General features: G+C 44.8%; 1 protein-coding gene across 1 annotated transcript; it reads right to left on the bottom strand.

Moving 5' to 3' along the window:
- Positions 1–4,647: 4,647 nt before the first annotated feature.
- Positions 4,648–17,559, bottom strand: PPIC (peptidylprolyl isomerase C). The gene is made up of 5 exons (XM_036280206.1): positions 17,396–17,559; positions 10,413–10,526; positions 9,869–9,962; positions 7,912–8,096; positions 4,648–4,866 (listed from the first exon to the last, which is right to left on the bottom strand). Exons 1-5 carry the CDS (start codon positions 17,510–17,512, stop codon positions 4,738–4,740), a joined length of 639 nt encoding a protein of 212 aa, XP_036136099.1. The 5' UTR covers positions 17,513–17,559; the 3' UTR covers positions 4,648–4,737.
- Positions 17,560–22,443: the final 4,884 nt, after the last annotated feature.

Raw genomic sequence — 22,443 nt, forward strand, 5'->3', positions numbered from 1 at the left:
ATCTCCAAGTAGGTTCTGTTATATTGCACCTAAAACTTAACAGCTTGGCCCAAATCGGAAATTCACAAGATGAATGACAACTTAAGTAAAAGCGTTATGTACTTGACAGCAACAAAATTTTCCATTACAAATACCATTTTTACTCTCTTTTAATTTAAAAAAAAAAAAAAAAAGTGCCTTGAGGGGGCTTTGAATTTCTCAGCCTCCCAGATCAAAGATTTCTTTAGCTGTCTGAATTATAGGAATGCTGAAAAACAAAAACAAACTCTTTTCCTGCTATAAAGTCCTTGCCATGTTTTTGTCTTGATGTAACTCAAAACGGCTGACCTGAAAAATGAGGTTGGCAATTTCTGTTCAAAGCCTAAGAATTCATCAGAAACAGAGTGAAGAATTATTTTGAAAGTGTCGTTCTAACTAATCTAACCCAAGAATAAATTTCACTAAATTCTTACTCAATGATCCAGAAAATTGCTAAGTGACTTTTAGAATAGAACAACTCGTGGCTGTGGATATCAAGATGTTTTACATTGTTTGTTAAAACGATTCAGGACTACACTGCAGTCATTTGGGCTGGGAGGTGGCGGCCCGTGTGTTCTGCCTCTGCTCCCACACACGCCCTTGGCTCCATATGTGTTTCCTGGCAGCACGACTGGCGAACAGTACGCTGCTTATTCCAAAGGCTTTTGCAGAAAGCATCGATGCTCGTTGTAAAGCAATGGTCCGTAGTCCTAAATTTGCTGATGTTTTTGGTATGAGGCCTGACCTTCAGGATACAAGGAAAAAAACTGCTTTTAGCAGGGGGGGGGGTGTCCTTAGCTTATTGGTCATCTGGTGTAACACAGTCTGACACGTTCTGCTCTGTGGCTAGGGAGATGCCATTACGCCCATAGGAATAAGAAAACTAGATGGCAAATATGGTGTCAAGTACATGTCCTTGTGCCTGGCTCAGGGGATCACTGGCATTTGAGAGTCAAGACATTTTGCATATCTAAAAGGCCATTTGCTTCCACTTTCTTTGCATGTTACCTTTAAAATGTTTAATAAAGTTCCTTTTTATAATTATTAAAAAGGAAGGCACTCTAGCCCGAGCAGGCTTGGCTCGGCAATTGGAGTGTTGGCCCTCGAACCAAAGAGTTGCAGGTTTGATTCCGGTTGAGGGCACATACCTCGGTTGCGGTTGGGTCCCGGCCCTGGTCAGGGTCATGTGGGAGGCAGCCAATCAATGTGTCTCTCTCACATCGATGTTTCTCTCTGTCTCTCTCTCCCTCCCACTCTATCTGAAGATAAATGGAAAAATATCCTCAGATGTGGATTTAAAAAAGGTGGGGAGGGGCACTCTAGAGAAAAATTGGGAGACTGGACAAAAGTCAAAAGTATAAATGTAAGAGTTTTTTTAAATCCCACAATTTGCATTTGCTTTGTCAATGTACATTTTATTACATTTGCTTCATGAATATATATTTATGTAATTGAGATCATGCTGCATACAGAATTTCTGTGTTTTTTTTTTCTTGAAAACATCCATTTTCTCATGTTACTCCTAAGTTCTGTCCCCTCAGACTTCATGAATGCGGAGTATTCTATCATGGGATGTATGTTTTACAGCCATTTGGAGACATTCAAGTTGCTTCCAGTATTTGCTATCATAAATAATTCTGCAATTCACATCTTTATACATAAAACTTTCTGAATATTGCTGTACTGGACAAAGACTTTAGGTTGCAAATCACAAAAAAATAATTCATCCTGGCTTAAGCCGGAAAGGAACCGTGTCGGCTTGCACAGCTAGTAAGCTGGGGTGGGGACCGGCTTCAGGCACTGCTGGACTCAGTGGTGTCTCTAGCTTCCTTCCGTCTGTCTCCTGCACCAGCTTCCCTCTGTGCTGATTTTATCTAGGCCTGCTCCTTTACATCCTCACCGCAGGAAGACAGCAGCTCTCTCCTGATGTTTCCAGAAAAACGTCCCACCAATAAGGCTCACAAGCATGACAGGTCAAACACCCGTCCCTGAGCCAGCCACGGGGTCAGGGTGAGGGAATGTTCTGGTTGGCCTACAGGGCATCCCTGCTCTCTCCACCTCACTCCACATCACCCGGGCACTGCACACCTGGACTCTTCGCTGTTCATTGAACCCAACAGCCTGGGCTTCACCCAGAGCTACCGCTCTTGGTCCCCTCTGCCCCCGTTGTGCCCATGGCTTGCTGCCCACTCACTTCCTTCAGTCCACACTCGGGACCACTCCTGGTCACCTCTCCACTCTGCCCTCTCTCCCTGCTCTGTTTCTCTTTATTGACGTATTACTCTCTGCTTTTCATTCATGTGGTGTGCACATGAGTGGTTTGCTCCTTCCATGGAACCACGAGGGCTGACACTGCCGCTCTGCCCTACACTCGTGAAATTCATCCACCGAGTTAATGAATGAGTTAGCCAGGCCACGTACGTACTCATCTGTAGGGTAGCCTACACGAAGGACAAGAGATGCTTGAGGGACTGGTGTGATTCCCCAAAGAAAGTGGGTGGCCATCCCCCCAACACAAGGGCTGAATGTTCACTGACGAAAACATTGACGCCCACTATAAATTCAGGTCTCTTTCTAAAGCAAATTCCCAGGAGTGGGTCTTCAAAGGATATGAATGTTTGGGGTTTCTCGACAGGTACTTTAGCTCCCTTTAAAAATAATCATTCTCATCTGGCCAGTGTGGCTCAGTGGACTGAGTACCATCCCATGGACTGAGTGGTCCCAGTTGGATTCCCCATCAGGGCACATGACCGGGTTGCAAGCTTGATCCCCAGTAGGGGGCGTGCAGGAGGCAGCGGATCGATGTTTCTCTCACATCCATGTTTCTGTCTCTCTCCCTTCCTCTCTCTCTGAAATTAAAAAAAAAAAAAAACTATATTAAAAAAATTATCATTCTCAAATGCAGACCCTATCATGACCCTCCCCAGCTTAAATCTGATAGCTCCCCATCACACAGTGAATAAAAGAAGTCTACCCTGGTGCCTTAGGCCCAACATGATCGTCTCAGGATCCAGCTCGCTGACTTTCTCCTCTGCCCTGATGGAACCCACTCCCTCTCGTCTCAGGACCCCCATTCCTCCCCGTCCCTCTCTGCCTAGCCGGCGAAGAGCAGATCTCCCTTGACCCCGCCTACTCTCTCTGATTCAGCCCTCGGCTCGTGTCCAGCGGCAGGCCCTCCTCGCCACTGGAGCAGCACTGCCCTCCTTGCTTCTCCAGCCAGCGTGGGTGTATTTTATTCCCAGTACTCGTCACACTTTCCATTTCCCTTACTGACTCTCTGAGGCCCTTTTCTCACTGTCCACGCCTAGTTCCCCAAAACTCAGAACTGCTACCTGGCATATCAAAGGCCTTTAATACATTTTTGTTGGGAACAAATGAACAAATTGCTCTCCAAGAGTGCTGTAGGGATTACTGCCCCATCAGCACTAACAATGCGCATTTCATCTCATCTCTCACTGAAGCAATTTTCTTAGAATACAGCTCAAGGGGTGGAAGTTCTTTGGATCCTCACTGCATGGAACCCGGAGGGGAAGCAATAGGCTGTTTTCTAACAGATACTACTCCCGTTTGAACAGAGGTCCGGCACAGACTGTGACAGCCTGGTATATTACAACAAGGCCCCAACAAGATTTTACTTTCTCATCTAATTTAAGTTAAAAAAAAAAAAGATTCCTTCTTTTTTTTCATCCTCACCTGAGGACATTTTTGCATTTATCCTCAGAGCGGGAGGGAGAGAGGGAGGAAGAGAGAGAGAGAAACATCCATGTGAAAGAGACACATCGAGTGGTTGCCGCCCACATGACCCCAACTGGGGCCAGGGAGAAACTGCAACTGAGGTATGTGCCCTTAGCAGGAACCGAACCTGGGACTCTCCGGACCTCAGGCTGATGCTCTAACCGCTGAGTCAAACCAGCCGGGGCAAAAGATTCCTTCTTGTTGCAACTGGACTCAAGAGAACTTTCAAAAAATGCTGTATTTAGTAAAAATTAATAATCAGCTCAAGTTTTTGGGATGCAGATGGACATTGTTTCTGTGCATTCTTAGCCCAAATTATCCAATTGTGTTAGTGCTTTAATTTATAGGATCCTCTCTGATCTATTAATTGTTGACATTAGTGTGTGTATATTTTATACATTAATTTTTTAAAAGAACTTCAAATTTTTAAAAAAGTATTGCAAAAAGAGTTGATCTATATAAAAAGTATTTAATAATAGAGAACATCAAAAGCACCTTTCACCAGGTAAAGGTCCCTATGACATATATCAGATTAAACTAATCAAATCTCCCTTTACCTAAAAAGAATTTCTGATTAAATATAAAATAATACACTTCACGCCCCCACCTTTTCCTGACAAATCTTCAGCATCACTTAATTTGGGGATCACAATTCAGCAAAATAATGATTGTGTTCTTCAAAGGAAAATAGCTAATACAAAATTTTCTAGTTCAAAAACAGCACCAATGAAGGAAGGGGATATGTCTTTGAAGTACAAAGTCCCTAAACAAGTAATTTAACAAAGTTCATGCAAAGTAAACTCTGAATGGTTGGTTTTTACAACTCTCCTGCGATCTGGAGTGGAAAATGCAAGAAAGTAACAAGACAAAGCAAAACAGTAACTTTGAAGACTCGAAAGACACACACACACACACACACACACACACACACACACACACACGCACTTTCTGATAGCGCATGTTCCTTGTTTTCTGCCAGCTGCATCACCAGTCGGGGACCTCAACCACGAAGGGCGTTTTCACGTCTATCTTGCCACTGTTCACGACGGAGCAGTCGGTGAGAGGACGGTCGTGCCCATCGGTTGCCTGAAGTTCTATGGAGTGGACCACGGTCTGGGGAGAGGAAAGGAGAGCCGTGGTTCACTTCTGACCGGCAAGTCCGGCAATCGAAACGTGAAATCAATGTCAAGTCTAAATGCCCAAGTGGGAGGTAAGTTTGTGTGTGTGTGTGTGTTTTCTATGATTACAGAACCATGCAAGCTAACCATGGAAATCTTAGAACATTCAGAAAATGTATATGTAACATAATAAAATTTACCCACTACCTTGCTAATTAAAGAACATATTTACATATTTCCTCACTTCTTTGTATAAGCATTTTATTTTTTAAAAAAATTAGATGTTGTTGTAAATACCTACCTCTAATAAAAGGTATTTCCACTCACTTGTTACAACCCTAAGTAACAGTTAACATGGAGCCTGAGCCCTTTTCAGCTCCACCTGTCATAGGTCCAGGCACCATCAAATGGGCCGGAAAGCAGATTTAGAAGTGGAGCTCATTCGGGTTTGTCCGTTTTAAAACTGAACCAAGCCATTAACCCATAGGTTGAGTCCAACCCTAATGTGACCCCAATCCCACAGTGTACAGGCCCCTTTCTCTACCACGGGAGATTGTACAGGCCCATGTACCACCTCGTGTCGCGCTGAAGGAGGGAGGACTGGCCAGGGACTGGGGAAGCTGGCTTCTGGTGTTTCCCAAGCACGGTTGACACAAAAGTAGCAACACAGTGTCTGAGTGCCTTGCACGTGGTGACAAACACTGCAACTTCCGCTGACTTAGATCAATTTAAGATAAAAGGCCAGCATTCTTCTAATATATGTTTCTAAATAGACTGTGTGCATACCCATGTGTACCTAAAGCAGTGACCACACATCCGAATTACCTGTGGCACTTTAAAAAAATGCTTATTTAATGGTTAGAATAGAAATTGCCATGGTATGTATATTTTGCCACAATTTTAAGATGCTTATTTGTGGGCCCATCTCTGGAGGTTCTGCTTCTATACCTCTGAGGTGAGGTCCAGAGATCATCCGGGTTGCTTTGTTAATACAACCCAGGTCATCTCTGGAGAATCAAGGGATGGAATTCAGGAGATTCTCTAAATTCCCTGAAACTGTATAAAACATACACATACTTTTCTTTTTTCTTTCCTGGAAAGAAAGTCTATGGTCTTCATTCGTTTCTCAAAGAAGTTTATAACCCATAAAATGTTAAGGACTGTTGCCCTGAGACCAGGCAGCAGGTCTCCCAGGAGGCATGGCAGTGGACAGAAGGAAATTGTTGCTGCAATTCGGGCAACAAGACCTAAGATCTAGAGGACTAGAAGAAAAACCATGACCAGAAGAAGAACACCCAAAACTTGTACTCTTCGGTTTTCTTACAGCTTAGCTGATGTTGCATTAATAAATATTCATTCAATGGATGAACGAATCAGTTTACATCGAAACTATTTAGAACCTGGTAAGCCCAATGGTCCAAACCCAGACTTATCTGACACAGGCGTGCCCGTGTTCAGCTCATTTCAAAAGCAAAGTTCAATAAGAGACGTGAGGGGAGCTGGCGTTCGTTATCCTTTAAGGCTAGATTCTTTTCAGGACAATTACAGCTCATGAGAATATAGGCATGTCCTTGATGTGATGGGATGTAAAGTGAGATATTCAGTGATATGTATTTGGCCTATTTCTTTCTCATCCCACTGCTAATGAGAATTCTATCTTTGATGATGCAGGTTGGGCACTTCCTGTCTTTGCAAGGGAGACTCTGAGTTGGCCAGCTCATTTTCTGGCTTTCCATTGGATAGAATCAGAATAGTGGGTGGAACCCTGCCAGTGTGGCTCAGTTGGTTGAGCTTCATTCCATGCACCAAAAGACTGCTGACCTGATTCCCAATTCCTGGTCAGGGCACATGCCTAGGTTGTGGGTTCAATCCCCAGTAGGGGGTTTGCAGGAGGCAGCTGATGGATGTTTCTTTCTCTCCCTCTCCCTTCCTCTCTCTCTAAAAATCAATAAAAACATATTTAAAAAAAAAAAAAAAAAGAATAGCAGAAGTTGTGGGAAACTTGCAATGCATGATATCGGTTTATTTACCTCTGGATGGGGGAGTGAGTATAACAACTCACATGAAAACAAAACAAAATGAAATATGAGAGAAGACAAGGATGGTCCAGGCTTGGGTTGGGCAGACCTTACAACTGCCAGTCCAGGCGTTGAGAGTTACTTTGGGTGGTTGCTAAGGAGGGGAAATATTGAAAGTGGGAAAGAATAAAGATCTTAAGATGTGTTCCTACAGATTATGAACTGTACACCTTTGATATTTTTTTGAGACAGCAGCATAAATTTAAAATCTCTTTAGTAATTTTGGATGCTACGTATTATGTGTCTTTAAAGGTGACTTCTGTCTGGACTAAAATGCATGGGTGCTAGGATTTTTTAAATTGTATTTTTAATTGTGGTAAGAAACACATAACATAATATTTACATCTTATCCATTTCTAAGAGTACAGTTTGGTACTGTTAAATATATTCACACTGTAGTGCAACTAATCCCCAGAACTTTTGCATCTTGCAAAACTGAAACTCTATACCCGCTGAACACCAACTCCTCCTCCTCAGAACCCCCGGCAGCCACTATTCTACTTTGTGTTTCTATGTTTTTGACTTCTTTAGATGCCTCATATAAGTGGAATTATACAGTCATTTTATGACTGGTTTATTTCAGTTAACATAACATTCTCCAATTTCATCCATGTTGTAGCATGAGACAAGATTTCCTTCTTTTTTATGGCTGAACAATATTCCATTGTATGCGCACACAGGGTCCTGGTTTCATTTGGTTACATTAAAATGAGTTTCTAATTATAAGTAGTGAGCTATATTAGCTTAAGTACTCAACTTCCATGTCAAGTCCTCAGCTTCTGCCCCAATGCTCCTAACAATTAAAACACCATTCCACTTATAACTGATTCACCTTTGAAGAGGCCAGTCAGCATATAATGATGGATCGCTAACAAGCACATCTTAAGGTTCAGATAAGTCATCGAAAGTGCTCTCATTATAAATATAAAGCTTTGAATGAGAAAAATAATGCATCAAGTTACCATTCCATCAATGACTTTTCCAAACACCACGTGCTTGCCATCCAACCAGGAGGGCTTGGTCAAGGTGATGAAGAACTGAGAGCCATTGGTGTCGGGCCCGGCATTGGCCATGCTGACCCACCCGATGCCATAATGCTTCAGTTTGAAGTTCTCATCTGGAAAAGTCTCACCATAAATGCTTATACCTGGGGAGACAGAACAAGAAAGAAGAGAATCAACAGATGTTATATAAAAGTCAGTTCTTCAAAGGGAAACAAGGTTTTAGTAGAACTGGTAAATAGAGCCTGATAAGAGCGGGAAATGGGGAAAAGATGGTAAAATATAAGGAGAAGTGAAGGACAGCACAGAATTAACTCCTTCCGGAAGCAGAGCATCAGGGTCTGAAACAAACACAAAGTCTTAAATCTGACACAAGATGGCAGGATAGCCTCTGGCCTCAAACCAAGGCCCGAACCCTGACCAAGCCGCTCAGTGATTTCACTGTGAAATGAGCAGGAACTAAAGGGCAGGGTGTCATCGTAAAGCCAGACTGAAAGGTGGAAAAGCCATCCTCGTGGTTCAGGGCCCTTGCCCTGGGTCACTCCTACCGCAGCATCCAGACAGGGCACACGAAGCACTTAATAAACACCCTTAGCTAATTCTCAGAGCAATCCTGTCTGCAATGAGGAGCCCAGCTTACAAGACTTGAAAACGGCAGGACAGAACTTAGCCATCTGGCTCTCTGACTCTAAGGCAGGTGTACTCTGCTGCCTCAGCACTAAGAGCAGTGGCGGCCAGCCTGGAAGTCCTCAGGCACAGTGACGTCAGGGCTCGTCAAAATACAGAGGGTGATGGCAATTGGGAACACGCAGTGATCCAACCTTGAACAGAAGAACCAAAAGCAGGCACGTGGGCTGGAGTTCTAGCAAAGCAGCAGATGGAGCAGAACACATTTTCCCCATAAAACAGTACAGACCACGAGAAGTGTATGTTCCCTCCTCCAACACCTTGAGTGCCTGTCATGCTCACCTGCTCCCCGTCTGCAGGGCTCCTTGTCCCTCGGCTCAGTGAGGAGGACCAGAAGTGGATATCACAGGCAAGCACTATATGGCCGGTTGGTCAGTGACATATGAGGTGACCTGGCAGGACAGCTCTGCCCACAGAGGAGTCTAGGCTAAATTAAGCGATCCACAAGGTCCTATCTCCAGAATTCAGGGAATCTGACCTAAAGACGTGTGTGCACACACTTGCACACACACATGCACACACACTCTGGGCAGGGGAGGCAGAGAGGGAGAAATGTAGAAAAGGAAACAGTAAAGCTCAGTCACTATTCCTGCTGGGCCCAAGGGCAGGACAGCGGGATGTTCGTCCCGAGGGGACTGGCCCTTGAGCTGCAGGCTTTCCCAGTGAGTCCCAGCTCTGCCGCAGCTCGGATTGTTCCCCGCTCATCCTTAGCCACCCCGTTCATCCAAGTTACCTGCTCCATGCTACACCCTCACAGCTCGCAGCATTTTTTTGCAAGGACTAAAAGTACTCTTCCTAAAGTGCCTGGCAAGTCCAAGCATTTAATGGTGGACATTTTGTTATACATGAATCATTGCAATAAACATAAAATTAGCTATAGGGCTAGAAAATAGCCTAGGATTTTTTTCAAAGTTAACAGTTTAATATCCACCATACTAATAATCTAGTATTTTTATAACTGCAAAATAGTCTAAATAAATAAATGTATTTCCACTGTGGAAAGATAATGAACACCAAAGAAATACCGTTTAAAATTAGGAAGTCTTCTTCATTCATTATCTACCAAGATTTGGCCCCCAAAACTCTATCCTTCCTAAAGAATAAGTTTGGTGGTCGTTATGACTTAGTTCCTTAAATCTGGGAACCCAATATGCTGGGTGTGAATGTACTGGCTTAATTTTAGGGTTCAGTTTGTTAAGCAGGAAAGGAAAAACAAGAAAGACAATGTTACCGCCTGTGCCATCTCCGTTGGTGAAGTCTCCTCCTTGAATCATGAAATCTTTGATGACGCGATGAAATTTGCTTCCTTTATATCCATATCCTTTCTAAAGAGATTATGTCAATTGAATACACAAGTAGATATAACCCACACTGAAAGATAAACCCCAGTGTTTATCTGGAAATGACAAAATGAGAAAATTATACAAAATACCTACAGACCTTGATGAGGTCCCTGCAATGATTTACCGTTAGAAATGTACCGTTAACCGACCAAATCAATACATAAGTAGACTGACAAACTATGGAAATATTAATGTGAAAGAGTGAAAACAGAGCAATCTGCATTTTCACTTGACAATTGTTTCCTCTTGATTTCCAGAAGCCTAGGCCACCGAGGGCCTGAAGAACACAGATTTTATACAAAAATGAAGTAAACTATTATAAGATGTCTCAGGTCCATCTGACCTACTAATTTTTTTCCCCAGAAACCATCTTTATCTTAGCTTAGAAGGATGATCTGATCTATGCACAAAGGAGACAGAGCTGAGACATACCTCTCCTGTTGCCAAAGCAACAAAATTTTCCACAGTCTTGGGCACAACTTTTCCAAAGAGGCCGATCACAATTCTGCCAACGTCTTTGTCTCCAATCCTCACATCAAAGAAAACCTGCATGTGGTTGAAAGAGCACAAGGTTACGTGGAAAAGCCACAGACACAAGGTAAGTGAAAGTGAAAATCTGTGAATTGATCCACAGACGAAAGCCCTGCCCGCCAGTATTTCACAAAGGGGTCACGAAGGAGCATAACATAAGTTAAAGGAACTTTTAATTCCTTTTTGTGGGTGCATTTCACTCACAAATATTCATTCAACAAACATTTATGGAACACCACCTATGGGCCAGAGACTGTGGTAAGTACTGGATTTAAAGTCTGACTCAATACTGTCAGCCAGCCAGTGGCGTCTTCGGAATTCCACGCCTCCACACACCCCGACCAGCTCGGCTGCCCCTTCCCATTCCCCACAGTACGGATGAAGGTTAGCGAGGAAACTGTCTCTTCTGAAAGGTAACTCTCTAGTCTTGGCAGAAGAAAAAAAAATGCTGGTGAGGAGATAAATAGGCTAGCCATTCAGATTTATTTTTTTGTAACTTCAAAAAGGGTCAAATTCCCAGTGAGATCTCATTAGATGTATGTGGTCAAGGGGACTGCAAAAGATGATCAAAATGATCAGTCCCCAAAGGCCTGCCCCTTACTCCCAAGCATAGTGAGGCACCAGGTCCCCAGCCTCATTCAAAGTACAGCAAACGTTACACTCAGGTCCTGACAAAACCGTTCCCCGTACGCTGAAGTGCTGAATTCAGTCCTCAGGCTGCGCAAGTAACACGTGTTCTTTTTCTGTCACAACATTTTAGGACAGAAGAGAAAACACATCTCCCGAAGGGAGTGGGAGTCGCTTTTTTGCAGATAAACTTTAAAAGTTGTCTTGGACTTTTTTGGGGAAAAAACAAACTTTTCATCTGAAATGAAATCATACATTTCGCTTCACAAGTCACCATGTGAGGATGATTTTGAGACAGAACGCCTGAAAAGGCCATGGAGTCGAAGGGCATTCTATTAGCGAGTTTAGATTATATGAACGAATTTAATGTTTGAATGGGTAAAAGAAGACATTCAAAGGAAGGCTTTAGAAAGTGTAAGAAGGGTTGTCAAAGAAAAAAGATGTCTTGCAGTTTAGGAAAATCGCCAAGTAAAGACTGTCTACCTTCAGAGCTTCTGCCAATACATCAGCCCGTCTGTCACGAGTGACGTGATATTTAGTGTTCCATGTGGCGTTTTACAGTTTTTACATGGCAGCGAAAACTGTGTTCGTATTTATCCAGTAGAACTATACGGAATGCAGAAGAGACCCTGAGAGGAGGCGGTGCCGTAAAAGAGCAACGCTACCTGGTCGGAACGCACATGTGTGAGCCTGGTCCCAGAGCTGGTGTCAAAGAGAAGCCGCTTCTCCCTGGCCAGTGAGCTCAGTGGTTAGAGCATCAGCCCTTGCACCGAAGGGTCGCAGGTTCAATTCTTGGTCAAGGACACACACCTGGGTTATGGGTTTGATCCCTGGCCCCAACTGGGGTGCATGCGGGAGTCAGCCAATCGATGTCTCTCACACTGATGTCTCTCTCTCTCTCTCCCTCCCTCTCTCCGCCGCTTCCCTCCCTTCCACTCTCTCTAAAAATCAATGGAAAAAAATATCCTTGGGTGAGGATTAAGAAAAAAAGAGAAAGAGAGAAGCCATTTTGCCAAAGGGATTTCCAAGCCAAGCAGTAAATTCTATAACAGGCAACAATGAAGCAGCACCAGGAAGAATCAGGGAGGTCCTTTTAAAGAAATACAATAGCCCTGGCTGGTTTGGCTCCAGGGTTAAAGCGTTAGCCTGGGGACCAATGAGTCTCGGGTTCGATTCCAGTCAAGGACATGTACCTCGGTTGCAGTTCTTCCCTGGCCTTTGTTGAGGTCGTGCGGGAGGCAACCACTCGATGTGTCCCTTCACACTGACGTTTCTCTCTCTCTCTCTCTTCCTCTCTCTCCCTCCCACTCTACCGGAACAAAAGTGGAAAAGTTCCTTGGGTGAGGATAAAAAAATAAACACCGAATAAGATACTAGAAAAGCTTGCTGGCCTTTTACAATAAAGACGAGCAAATAGAACCCCTGAATATGTAGAAAGCAAAGAGAATAAAATCTGGGAAGCATGAGAAGATGGAGAGAAGTGCCCGTCACCCAGCATAACTAAAGAAATAAACAAACTTATTTCCCTTCATATGGCCTAGCACACAGGTTAATACGATTTTTTCCTCAAACGGTGGTATCCTTTAACCTCATGAGTGATGGACAGCAAGAAAATATAGCAGAGTTTTCCCAACACTAAGGAAACGGAAAAACCTTATTTAGTCAGCAAGCATTTATCAAAGATCTATGTCAAAGGCAGTGTGAAGTTACAAGACAGTCCCTGTCATGCGGTAGCTTGAATCAAGAGATGGACAAAGAGGAAACCACAGAACAAGGCAGCAGGTGACAAGCACCCAAGAGCACTATCCCCAGGCATCCTGGAGGTGCAGGTGGGAGGGAGCAGCGCCCAGGGACACGAGTGGGCCCCAGCCCCACCTGCAGAGCTCTTTCTGGAACCAAAGCACCAAGGAAGGAAATGTGGTCCGTATGCCAGAGAAACAGCATAGCCCTTCTGACCTACCAGCTGGGAAGGGAGACCCTCACCAGTCCCAGAAGGCAGAAGGGTTTGGGGGAGGCAACAGAGAGAAGGTAAAGAATAAGACCCAAAGGAGACTTTGGGAACATTACTCAAGTGGGGGACAGGGGAAGGAGAATCTGGGGGCTCAGGCCAGTTCAAGAATGAGGTGCTATGTCCTGCACTGGGGTGGTGGCTGAGGGACCGCAAGGACGGACGAGAGGGCCGAGGCACTGAAATCGCGGGGGAGAAACTGGAGGAAGAAGGAGGAAGGAGGAAGGAAGAAAACATGACCATGTCAGTGGTGTCTCAAAGCGCTTTACTTACATCTTGTATCATTAATCCTCGCCACATCCTGCGGGAAGAGGCAGGTACTATTCCCATCCGTTTGCAAAGGAGAAAAGTGAGGATTAGGGAGGTTAAGTGACTTTCGAACCAGGAGCGTGAAAGCCAAAATTTCAGTCCGAGGCTGCGTCCAATTAGACCACGATTTATCGTTAATAAGGCTCTCTCAACCTAGGCAGGAACCCCTAACTGGTAGAAAAGGTCTTCTTAGGTCCCGAGGGCCCAGCACATTGTCAGCTCAACTACAGACTTTAAAATGCTAACCAGCTCAATGCCAGGAGATACTAAATGAGAACCAGGGCACACACACCTAGCCAGAGTGAAGGTGGGCCCAAGGTGGCTGCCAGGCAAACCTCTTACTTTACACCTTCTCGCCCTGAGATAGATCATCTCTGACTTTGCCCTTGGGGACAGGACAAGGGGGGTGGGAACTGGAAAGCCCCTATACTCACGGAGCTTACAGTCCCTTAGAACAAAAACAACATACTGGTAGCTGTAATCTAATGGGCAACCAGGTTTTACGAGACAAGTTCAGATAAAATGGGTTCGAGGTGGTGATTATGTGGGGGCTCAGGGCAGGCTTCCTGGAAATGGTGCTTGGATCCCATGTTATGCATCAGGAATGAGTCCCTCGGTCACTTCTTGTTTTCCCTCAAAGCTGCCCTTGAAAGTGATTTGAAAATGATGGGACCCTGGAGGTGGGAAAGGTAGGGGGAGAGTGAAGAGGCACTCGTGCAGCGTGACCCAAACCCCTTTAGGGTTAATCCTGCTTCCATTTCCAAAGTAAAATGAGCTGTGGTGTCAAGGAAACGCAGCTCCCCCACGAGCTCTGAGCGGGCATGCTCATCTGTGAACCAGATGCTTCCTTTCAGGTCTGCACTGCTGCAGAGGGGCGCATAACACAAACAGCTCGAACAATTGACCTCTTAAACCAGGAACTTAAACCAGAGCGAAGCACTTTACCTGCTTTATCACATCCACTATGCATTTCACACAGGAGGGATGGAGCCTGAGACATGAGATAACCTGCCCGAGATCAAGATCACCCAGCCTCAGTCTCGTGGCCGCTCCACACTGTGGAAAGTGCCAGCAAGCTGTGAAGAGCCCAGCTGGAAAGGTGGCAGCATTATTTTCTACACTCTAGGTGCCTGACCACACAGAACCCACAGCTCTCCTGGAAAATGCAGGGCTGCAGGCACAAGTTCAGTGGATTCTGAGACCGGTGAGCCAGAGTCCACACCGGAGCCTCTCTGGCGGGGCAGGAAGCTGAGGCAGAGGCCTGGCTGCAGGATCCATGGATAAGGGGAGTGCCACTCAAGGGCCCTGCAGGGAGACAGCACCCCACTCCTCCTTTACAGATTCCTATTTTTAGAAGGCAGAGGAAAAGGAAAAGACTGCTAGGAAAAAGAAAACACTAGAGCAGTGGCCAATTAATCTACTTTTCCACACTCAGAGAAATAACTTCGAACGTCTCCATTTTCCAGTACATTTTGTTATTTAAAAAAGTTCACTGAGCCCTGGCCAGTTTGGCTCAGCGGTTAGAGTGTCGGCCTGTGGTCCGGAGAGACCCGGGTTCGGTTCCTGCTAAGGGCACGTACTTCGGTTGCAGTTTGTCCCCGGCCCTGGTTGGTCGTGCGGGTGGCAGCCACTCGATGTGTCCCTTTCACGTCGATGTTTCTCTCTCTCTCTCTCTCTTCCTCTCTCTCCCTCCCACTCTATCTGTACAAAAGATGGAAAAATGTCCTCGGGTGAGGATTAAAAAAAAAAAAGTTCACTGAAAGAGTATCAACAGAGTCGAATCTGCAGAGACTTGCCTACATAATCCGAGAGTAGAAGCCATGGAAACTCCTCAGGGACAGCACCTTCACGCAGGGGCCGAGATGCTCCAACTCTTCCCCTCCCGCAGCCAGCAGCTTCCCATTTCTTGGCTCCCTCTTCCAGAGGTTCCCAACCCAGGCTGCACACCCCAGAGACAGTGAATGACTTGCTCCGGGGTGGGTCTTTGCATTGGTAGGTTTAAAACTTCCTAGGTGAAGCTTGTTCCCAAATATTGCAGGTGACATCCTCACTAAGAAATTCTTCACTGTTTATCTGAAATTCACGTCTAACTGGGCCTCCTATATTTTATCTGGCAATTCTAATACCTCCCCCTATTTAAACTGTCAGCAAGTCTTGTTATACCTCCAAAATTTATTGCAAGTGCCTCCCTTGCTCCCCATTTCCCCCGATTACCACCCTAATCCAAGCCACCACCATCTGGACTCTGGCATGGAGCCCAGCATGACCTCCCAGTTAGTTCATTCTCCACTGCGTGACCACAGTAATTGTTTAAAAGTATATATGAGATCCTGTCAAACCCATGCTTAAAACCCTTCGGCAGTTCTAACTGCACTTGGAATAAGACCTCAAATTATGAGAGTAATTGCCTCAAAACCCACCCTCCTAACTGTGACCTGAGGCCCTGCTGATCTTGTGGCTGCCCAGCCCCCAACCTCATCTCAAGCCACTCCCCTCTCATCCCTGCACTGAAGCCACACTGTCCCAGGCAATCCCTCCCCTTAACAGCGGAGGATGGTTCTCCCGCCCAGAGGCCTCTGCTCATGCACTAAGTTTGCCTCCCTAAGTTTTTAGCAGGCTGTTTTTTCGTATCCTTCAGGTATTTTAAATGCCACGCAATCAACATTAGGATTTATTTCCTTCATCATTTCACGAGTTTTATGATTATGGCTGTATCTGAAGAGACCCAAATATATTTGCAGAGTGGAAGAAGCCCGCCTCCCCCTCTTTCAGCTCTGTGGCCTGCAAACGCCATTACCCAAAACTAGATAAGCCCAAAAGGTCAAGGGGCTGGGAGTAGAATCAGTGCTCAGAACAATGAGGCCAAGTTTGTATCACACAGGCAGCCTCCCATGGCCTTTTGGTTCACTCCAGCTCCATCAGACATTGGGCTTAACCTCCCCCTCCCAACCCCCCTGAGTCCCCCCTTCTCAGGTGGGGGTCTATGGTAGATTTAAGCATTCTACTAGGTCCACATTCTACTAGTTTCCACTGCTGGTTGTTAAGACCTTTTGAGCTGCCCCTCCTTCCACATTCCAAGACACTCCTGCCAGTAAGTTTTTCTAACAGTGGTAATTAACAAATAACCAAATCATTTCCTCTTCCCTCCCTTGCTCCCTCCCTCCCTCCGTCTTTCCCTGCACCCTGCCATTATCTTCTAACCCTGGGTAAATATGCTGGGAAAAGAACCGAAGCCCTAAGAATGGCAGGTTTGTTTCTTCCTTAATCGAGACCAAAGGCTGGCTTCAGTTATACAGGTGCCGCCTGTGCCTGCCGCCAGCACCATCCCACGTGGAGTCTGCCCGCCAGCCGCTGAGTCTGAAAGCGCACCTCCCTCCCAGGGGAGGGCCAGGTTCCTAAATAGAGACCGGCCTCTCCTCGAGCGGGGCTGTAACGCCTGCAGGGCACCACCGGACGCAGGGGCTGGACCTGGACTCTCCCACGCGGTGACACGGCGGCCCAGCTGCAATCCCTGGGCTCGGAGCGTGTCCCCTCCTCCTGTCCCGGTCCCTCCCGCATTCTTCCTGCTTCTGTTCCCGAGTGAGTCCCCACGACGCCGAGGGAAGTACTCGGGCTGTCTCCTTCCCGGAGAAAGGGCCCGCCGGTTCCGGAAGTTTCTCCTAACCCCTGAGCTAGTCACCTCGGACCACCACCGACCAGGGAGATTAAATTCAAATAATGGCGAGGCTGGGACTCGGGCCATCGCCCCCCAAGTCATCCCGGGGGGGCGTCACCACCACCACCATCACCACCGTGGAACCAGAGATCCCCTCTCCCCAGCTCTGCCGCTGCCCCCCACCCTCTGCCTCCTCCTGGCTGCCCGCCACTGAAGTCCCAGTCCCCAAAGCTCCCCCATCCCTCTGGCCGGCAGGAGGGTAAGTGGCACCCTCCACTCTGTCACCTTGGCTGTCACCGTGGGGCCTCGCCTGCGGACGCCCGAGGCCCCCGCAGAAATCACGAGCACGCCCAGCCCCAGGCGAAGCACCAGAGGTAGAAGCGGCCGGGAACCCGAACCCATGGTGAACGGTGGCAGTGGCGACAGCCGCTCCAGTGCTTCTGCAGGCTCCCGACCGGTGGCAGGACTCCCGGCCAGCTGCGCCTGCGCGCTCCGGGGTGGGGTGGGGTGGGGGTGGGGGTGGGCAGGGATAGGGATGGGACGGTCTGGGCAGGACCGGAACAGGGGGCTCGCTCCTCCCAAGTTTGGCGGACAGAACTCGGGACTCCAGAGGCTCGCTGCAGGGGTGCAGCCCGGCGGCGCTCGCAGTTGGAGCTCCGGCCCGTAGGCCCGAGCGAGCCCCGCCTGCTGTGCCCGAGGTGCCCGGAGAGGCAGGCTTGGCTGGAGTCAGGAGCTGAGAGGTGCGCCTGGCATCAGGAACTTACCGCGTAGGCGCATGTTAGAGCCAACGGCAAGTCGAGGGCTCTGCGGGCTCTGGTCTGCGTGGCAGTTTGAGCACCGCTGGGCGGGGATACTCCGCGGACGAGTCCCCGAACGGTCTCCGCGGCCGCTGCCAGGTTCCAGTGTTGTATCAGAGCCGACTCTCTGAAATGTGGGACTCCTAGATGGGCTGACTCGATTACACGTGATGGATGACCTCGCGTTCCGATGATTCAATTTGGGGATATAATTTTTACAAATTTAAGAATGATGTTTAGAAAGATTGTGTAATGATATGGGAAAATGCAAAAATCACATCAACATTCTGATCTCAACTGTGAAATAAAGGGATTTTTTTCAGTGGAAAGAAATGCACCAAAACATTTACAGTAACTAGGGTGATAGAATTATGGATTTTTGTTTTCTTTGTAATTTTCTGGTTTCCCAGCTATAAGTATTTTATAATCAAGTAAGTATATTTTTTTTAGTTTTTATTGATGGATTGATGAGAGTTGTTGTTCCACTTATTTATGCATTCATTGGTTGCTTTTGTATGTGCCTGACCAGTGATTGAACCGACAACCTTGGTGTATCTGGCCGATGCTCTAACCAACTGAGCTACCCAGCCAGAACAAGAAAATGAAAGTATTTTATAATCAAGAAAATATTACTTAAAACGATGCTTTTTTGCCCTGGCCAGGTGGCTCAGTTGATTGGAGCATCCTCCCCTACACCAAAAGTTTGCTGGTTCCATTCCTGGTCAGGGCACAAACCTAGGTTGCAGGTTCAATCCCCTGTCAGGTGCATTTGGGAGGCAACTGATGGATGTTTCTGTTTCTTTCTCTCTCCCCCCCCCTTCCTTCCTCATCCTCTAAAAATCATTGAAAATATATCCTAGGGTAAGGATTAAAAAACAAAAAAATAACTAAATGCTTTTTAAATTAAGACTTCAAGAGAACTTTTTTATTTTAGAATAATAGCTCCAAAATTAATTACAAATTAGTAATAGTATTCTCTTGGTTTTCCTAGGAGCTAGTGCCATGACTTTCAAGCAAAGATTTTCTTCAGGTAAGCAGATAGGATTCCTATGTGTAGCTAAGACTAGATCTAAAATTACATTGGCAATATTATATTCAAAAGGAGTAACCTCAACTTTTGAGGGATGGACAGAACAGTTCTGAATTATTTGGATAATTCAGCCCCATGAAGGATCTAGTGTCTATAGTCATCATCATAAAACCCAACAAAGAGTCCCCCTTTTGTAGCAAGCTAAGGGTGTCAGAGCATGTATCCCACACTGTGATTGTACGTATTTACCTGTATTCATTATTTTAATCATTTTCGTCTTTCTCCTATCAAAGTTCAATAATAACTCTAAGACTTATTTATTCCTATTGATGATCCAGATTTAGTAAAATGCCTGATCTATAGTGATTTCTAGATAAATATTTGTTGAATGAATGCAAATATCTGTCTAGCTAATTTTTTAAAATTTTAATTAAGAAGATTGATAACAATAAAATGCACAAAATGTAAATGTACATATCAATGAATTACCACAAACACAACTAGAACCCCCGCTTAAGAAATGAAATATTTGTCAGCTGTTTAGAAATTTCTCTTGTACCCCCTCCCAATTACTAACACTCTTTTCTCCTCAAATTAACTGCAATCATGGCTTCTTACACTATAGTTTATATGAACGGAATCTTATATTATGCTATATTCCTTTGCTCAAATTTATGTCTGTGAAATTCATGGGCTTTTTACAGGTAACTCTTTTGGTACATAAGTTGTTTGTCCCTACAAATATCCAACTGTCCCAGCACAGTCTTCTTTCCTCACTACCTGTAATGAGACTTCTTTTGTAGAACAAGTGTCCATACATGTGTGGGTCCATGGGCCCTCTATTCTGTATCACTGATTTGTCTATCTTTGTGCCAACCCTACATTGTCTTAATGAAAATAGCTTTAGGATAAGTCTTCATATTTAATGGTACAGGTCCTCTCACTTAGTTCAACGGGTTTTTGGTTGTTCTTGACCTCCTGTATAAACTTGGAATCAGCTTGTTACTTTCTATAAATTACAATGTTGATTGGGATAGCATTGTATCTATAGACTATTTTGGAAAGACAGTGTATTTGTGATATTGAGTCTTCCAATTCATGAACATGAAATCGTCCTCCATTTATTTGGGTCTTCTTTAATTTCTCTTAACATGTTAGAGTTGTCTGCCTAGAGGTCTTACACATATTTGTGAGATTGATTTCAAGGTGTTTTTGTGTGTATATGTTTTTATAAATTATAATTTAAAAAATTAATTTACTGTTTGTTGCAATTTTTTTCTTTATTGATTTTTATAGAGAGAAGGAGAGGGAAAGAGAGATAGAAACATCAATGAGAGAACATTGATTGGCCACCTCCTGCATGCCCCCAGTGGGGATCGGGCCTACAACTTGGGCATGTGCCCTAACCTGGAATCAAACCAGCAACCTCTTGGTGATGGGTCGACACTCAACCACTGAACCACACCGGCCAGGCTGTTTGTTGCTATTTTATGGTAGTAAAATTAATTTTGTATATTAATCTTGAATCGAGAAACTTTGTTTAAAACGTATTCTAATGCTTTATCTGTTAATTTTTTGGATTTTCTACATAACCAACTATATATTCCATGAATAATGAGTTTTATTTCTTCCTTGTTTTGTGGGTTAAATGTTGTCCCCCAAAAAGATATGTTGAAATCCTAAACCTCAGCATCTGTGAATGTGGCCTTATTTGGAAATAGGATCTTTACAGATATAGTCAAGTTGAGATGAGATCATATTGGAGTAAGGTGTGTTTTTATTAAAAGATGACAGACCAAGACACACAGAGAAGGAAACATGGGAAGATGAAGACAGATTGGAGTGATGTGTCCTCAAACCGAGGGATGCCAAAGATTGCTGGCAACCACCAGAAGCTACAAAGAGGAGAGGCAGGATCCTTCCTTAAAGCCTTCAGAGAGAACATGATGCCAACACCTTGACTTCCTACTTTTAGCCTCCAGAACTGTGAGACAATACATTTCTGTTTTTGTTTTGTTTTTTTATCCTCACCTGAGGACATTTTTTTCCATTTTTTGTTCAGATAGAGTGGGACGGAGAAAGAAAGAGAAACATCGATGTGAAAGGGACACATTGAGTGGCTGCCACCCGCACGACCAACCAGGGCCAGGGACAAACTGCAACCGAGGTACGTGCCCTTAGCGGAAACCGAACCCGGGTCTCTCAGGATCGCAGGCCGATGCTCTAACCGCTGAGCCAAACTGGCCAGGGCTCATCAGGCTTCTTGACTGTGACTCAATGCCTTTCACCAATTTTGTAAAATTCTCAGTCATTTACTCCTCAAAAGTCCCTTATAATCAATGTCACTACTAAATACAGTTACTTTCATTTGTGTGCATTCTTTTATAGCCTCTCTCACATGTTTTAAGAAAGTATTTGAAGTGGTATAATCATAGTGTAAAATTTTTCAATTAAAATTGGTGATAAAATATAAAACTAAATGTTAAATGTATGCAAATGTATTGCATGTATGAATTATAAAAACGTTTAGGTAATTTGTTGACAGTTATCTTGTGTAATATCAAAATAAACAAGGGAGATATAATGTTTTAGTAGCTTACTTCTTTTGTTGTTGTAGTTTTGATTTATTACAAAGAAAGACTGTTTTACTTATTAATGATTCATGAGTATAGTCTTATCATATTTTTCTCCTAGTTATCAGAGCAAGTAGATTTCTGCTACTTGTAAAATTATTCTGGCTCGCATAGCTTCATTTCAGTGTCTTTCAAAAGCTTGATTTTTTTGTCCATTGTTAATTTTTTCCCTCATGTAAATAGCATCTTAGTTGAGTCAAATACTGCCTTCCCCTCAAACTACAATGCAACAAGCACAGATACTTGTGTTACATTAAGTTCATGGTTAGCAAATAAATGCCCACCCACGGCTTTTATTCATTACTAGCTGTTTGAATGGTGAGTTTTCCCCTGGAAGTTTCTTTCAGTTAGGATCTGGAAAGCGTGCAGTAACCTCAGAGCATCAGGAGTCACTTAGAGCTAAGACTTGGGATGGGTTGAAATTACTGGGACTTTCATATTGTCCTTGTCTTTAAAATGCTCAGCAAGTTTTTCTGGAGCTAGTCACTTACCCAAATATTCTCCCCTTCATGGGATGCCCCTGCCAAACTTTCAGTGACAAAATCTTCAAGGAATTAAAAAGTAATCTTGCTTTTATTTGCCCACCTAGACAAAACTAGCCCACACTCTTAATGAGAGATGATGACCCTGTTCTCACCCTCCCTGAGCTCCTTCACCAACCAGAATGGCCTCACTGACATTTGTGGACCCCACGCTGGGCACTGGGCTACAAAAATGAAGATGTGAAGATACGTGGTTCCTGTCCCCAAGGAAGAGTCAAAGGTAGGATGCGTACAAGAAAAAAGTTTAAACTCTGTCCAATAACATCTGTTGCATCTAAGCCAATGGCCAGAGGGTATGGCGTGGGAGACTCAGCTCCCTGAGAAAGGTTCC

Source organism: Molossus molossus, unplaced genomic scaffold, assembly GCF_014108415.1.
Source record: "Molossus molossus isolate mMolMol1 unplaced genomic scaffold, mMolMol1.p scaffold_m16_p_3, whole genome shotgun sequence".
NCBI lineage: Eukaryota > Metazoa > Chordata > Mammalia > Chiroptera > Molossidae > Molossus > Molossus molossus.

Coding starts and splice junctions, on each gene's coding strand:
- PPIC (XM_036280206.1), bottom strand. CDS start 17,512: ATGGGTTCGGGTTCCCGGCCGCTTCTACCTCTGGTGCTTCGCCTGGGG. Junction 10,527..17,395: donor GCCCCACGGTGACAGCCAAG/GTGACAGAGTGG, acceptor AACCACATGCAG/GTTTTCTTTGATGTGAGGAT. Junction 4,867..7,911: donor GAAAAGTCATTGATGGAATG/GTAACTTGATGC, acceptor TCCTCTCCCCAG/ACCGTGGTCCACTCCATAGA.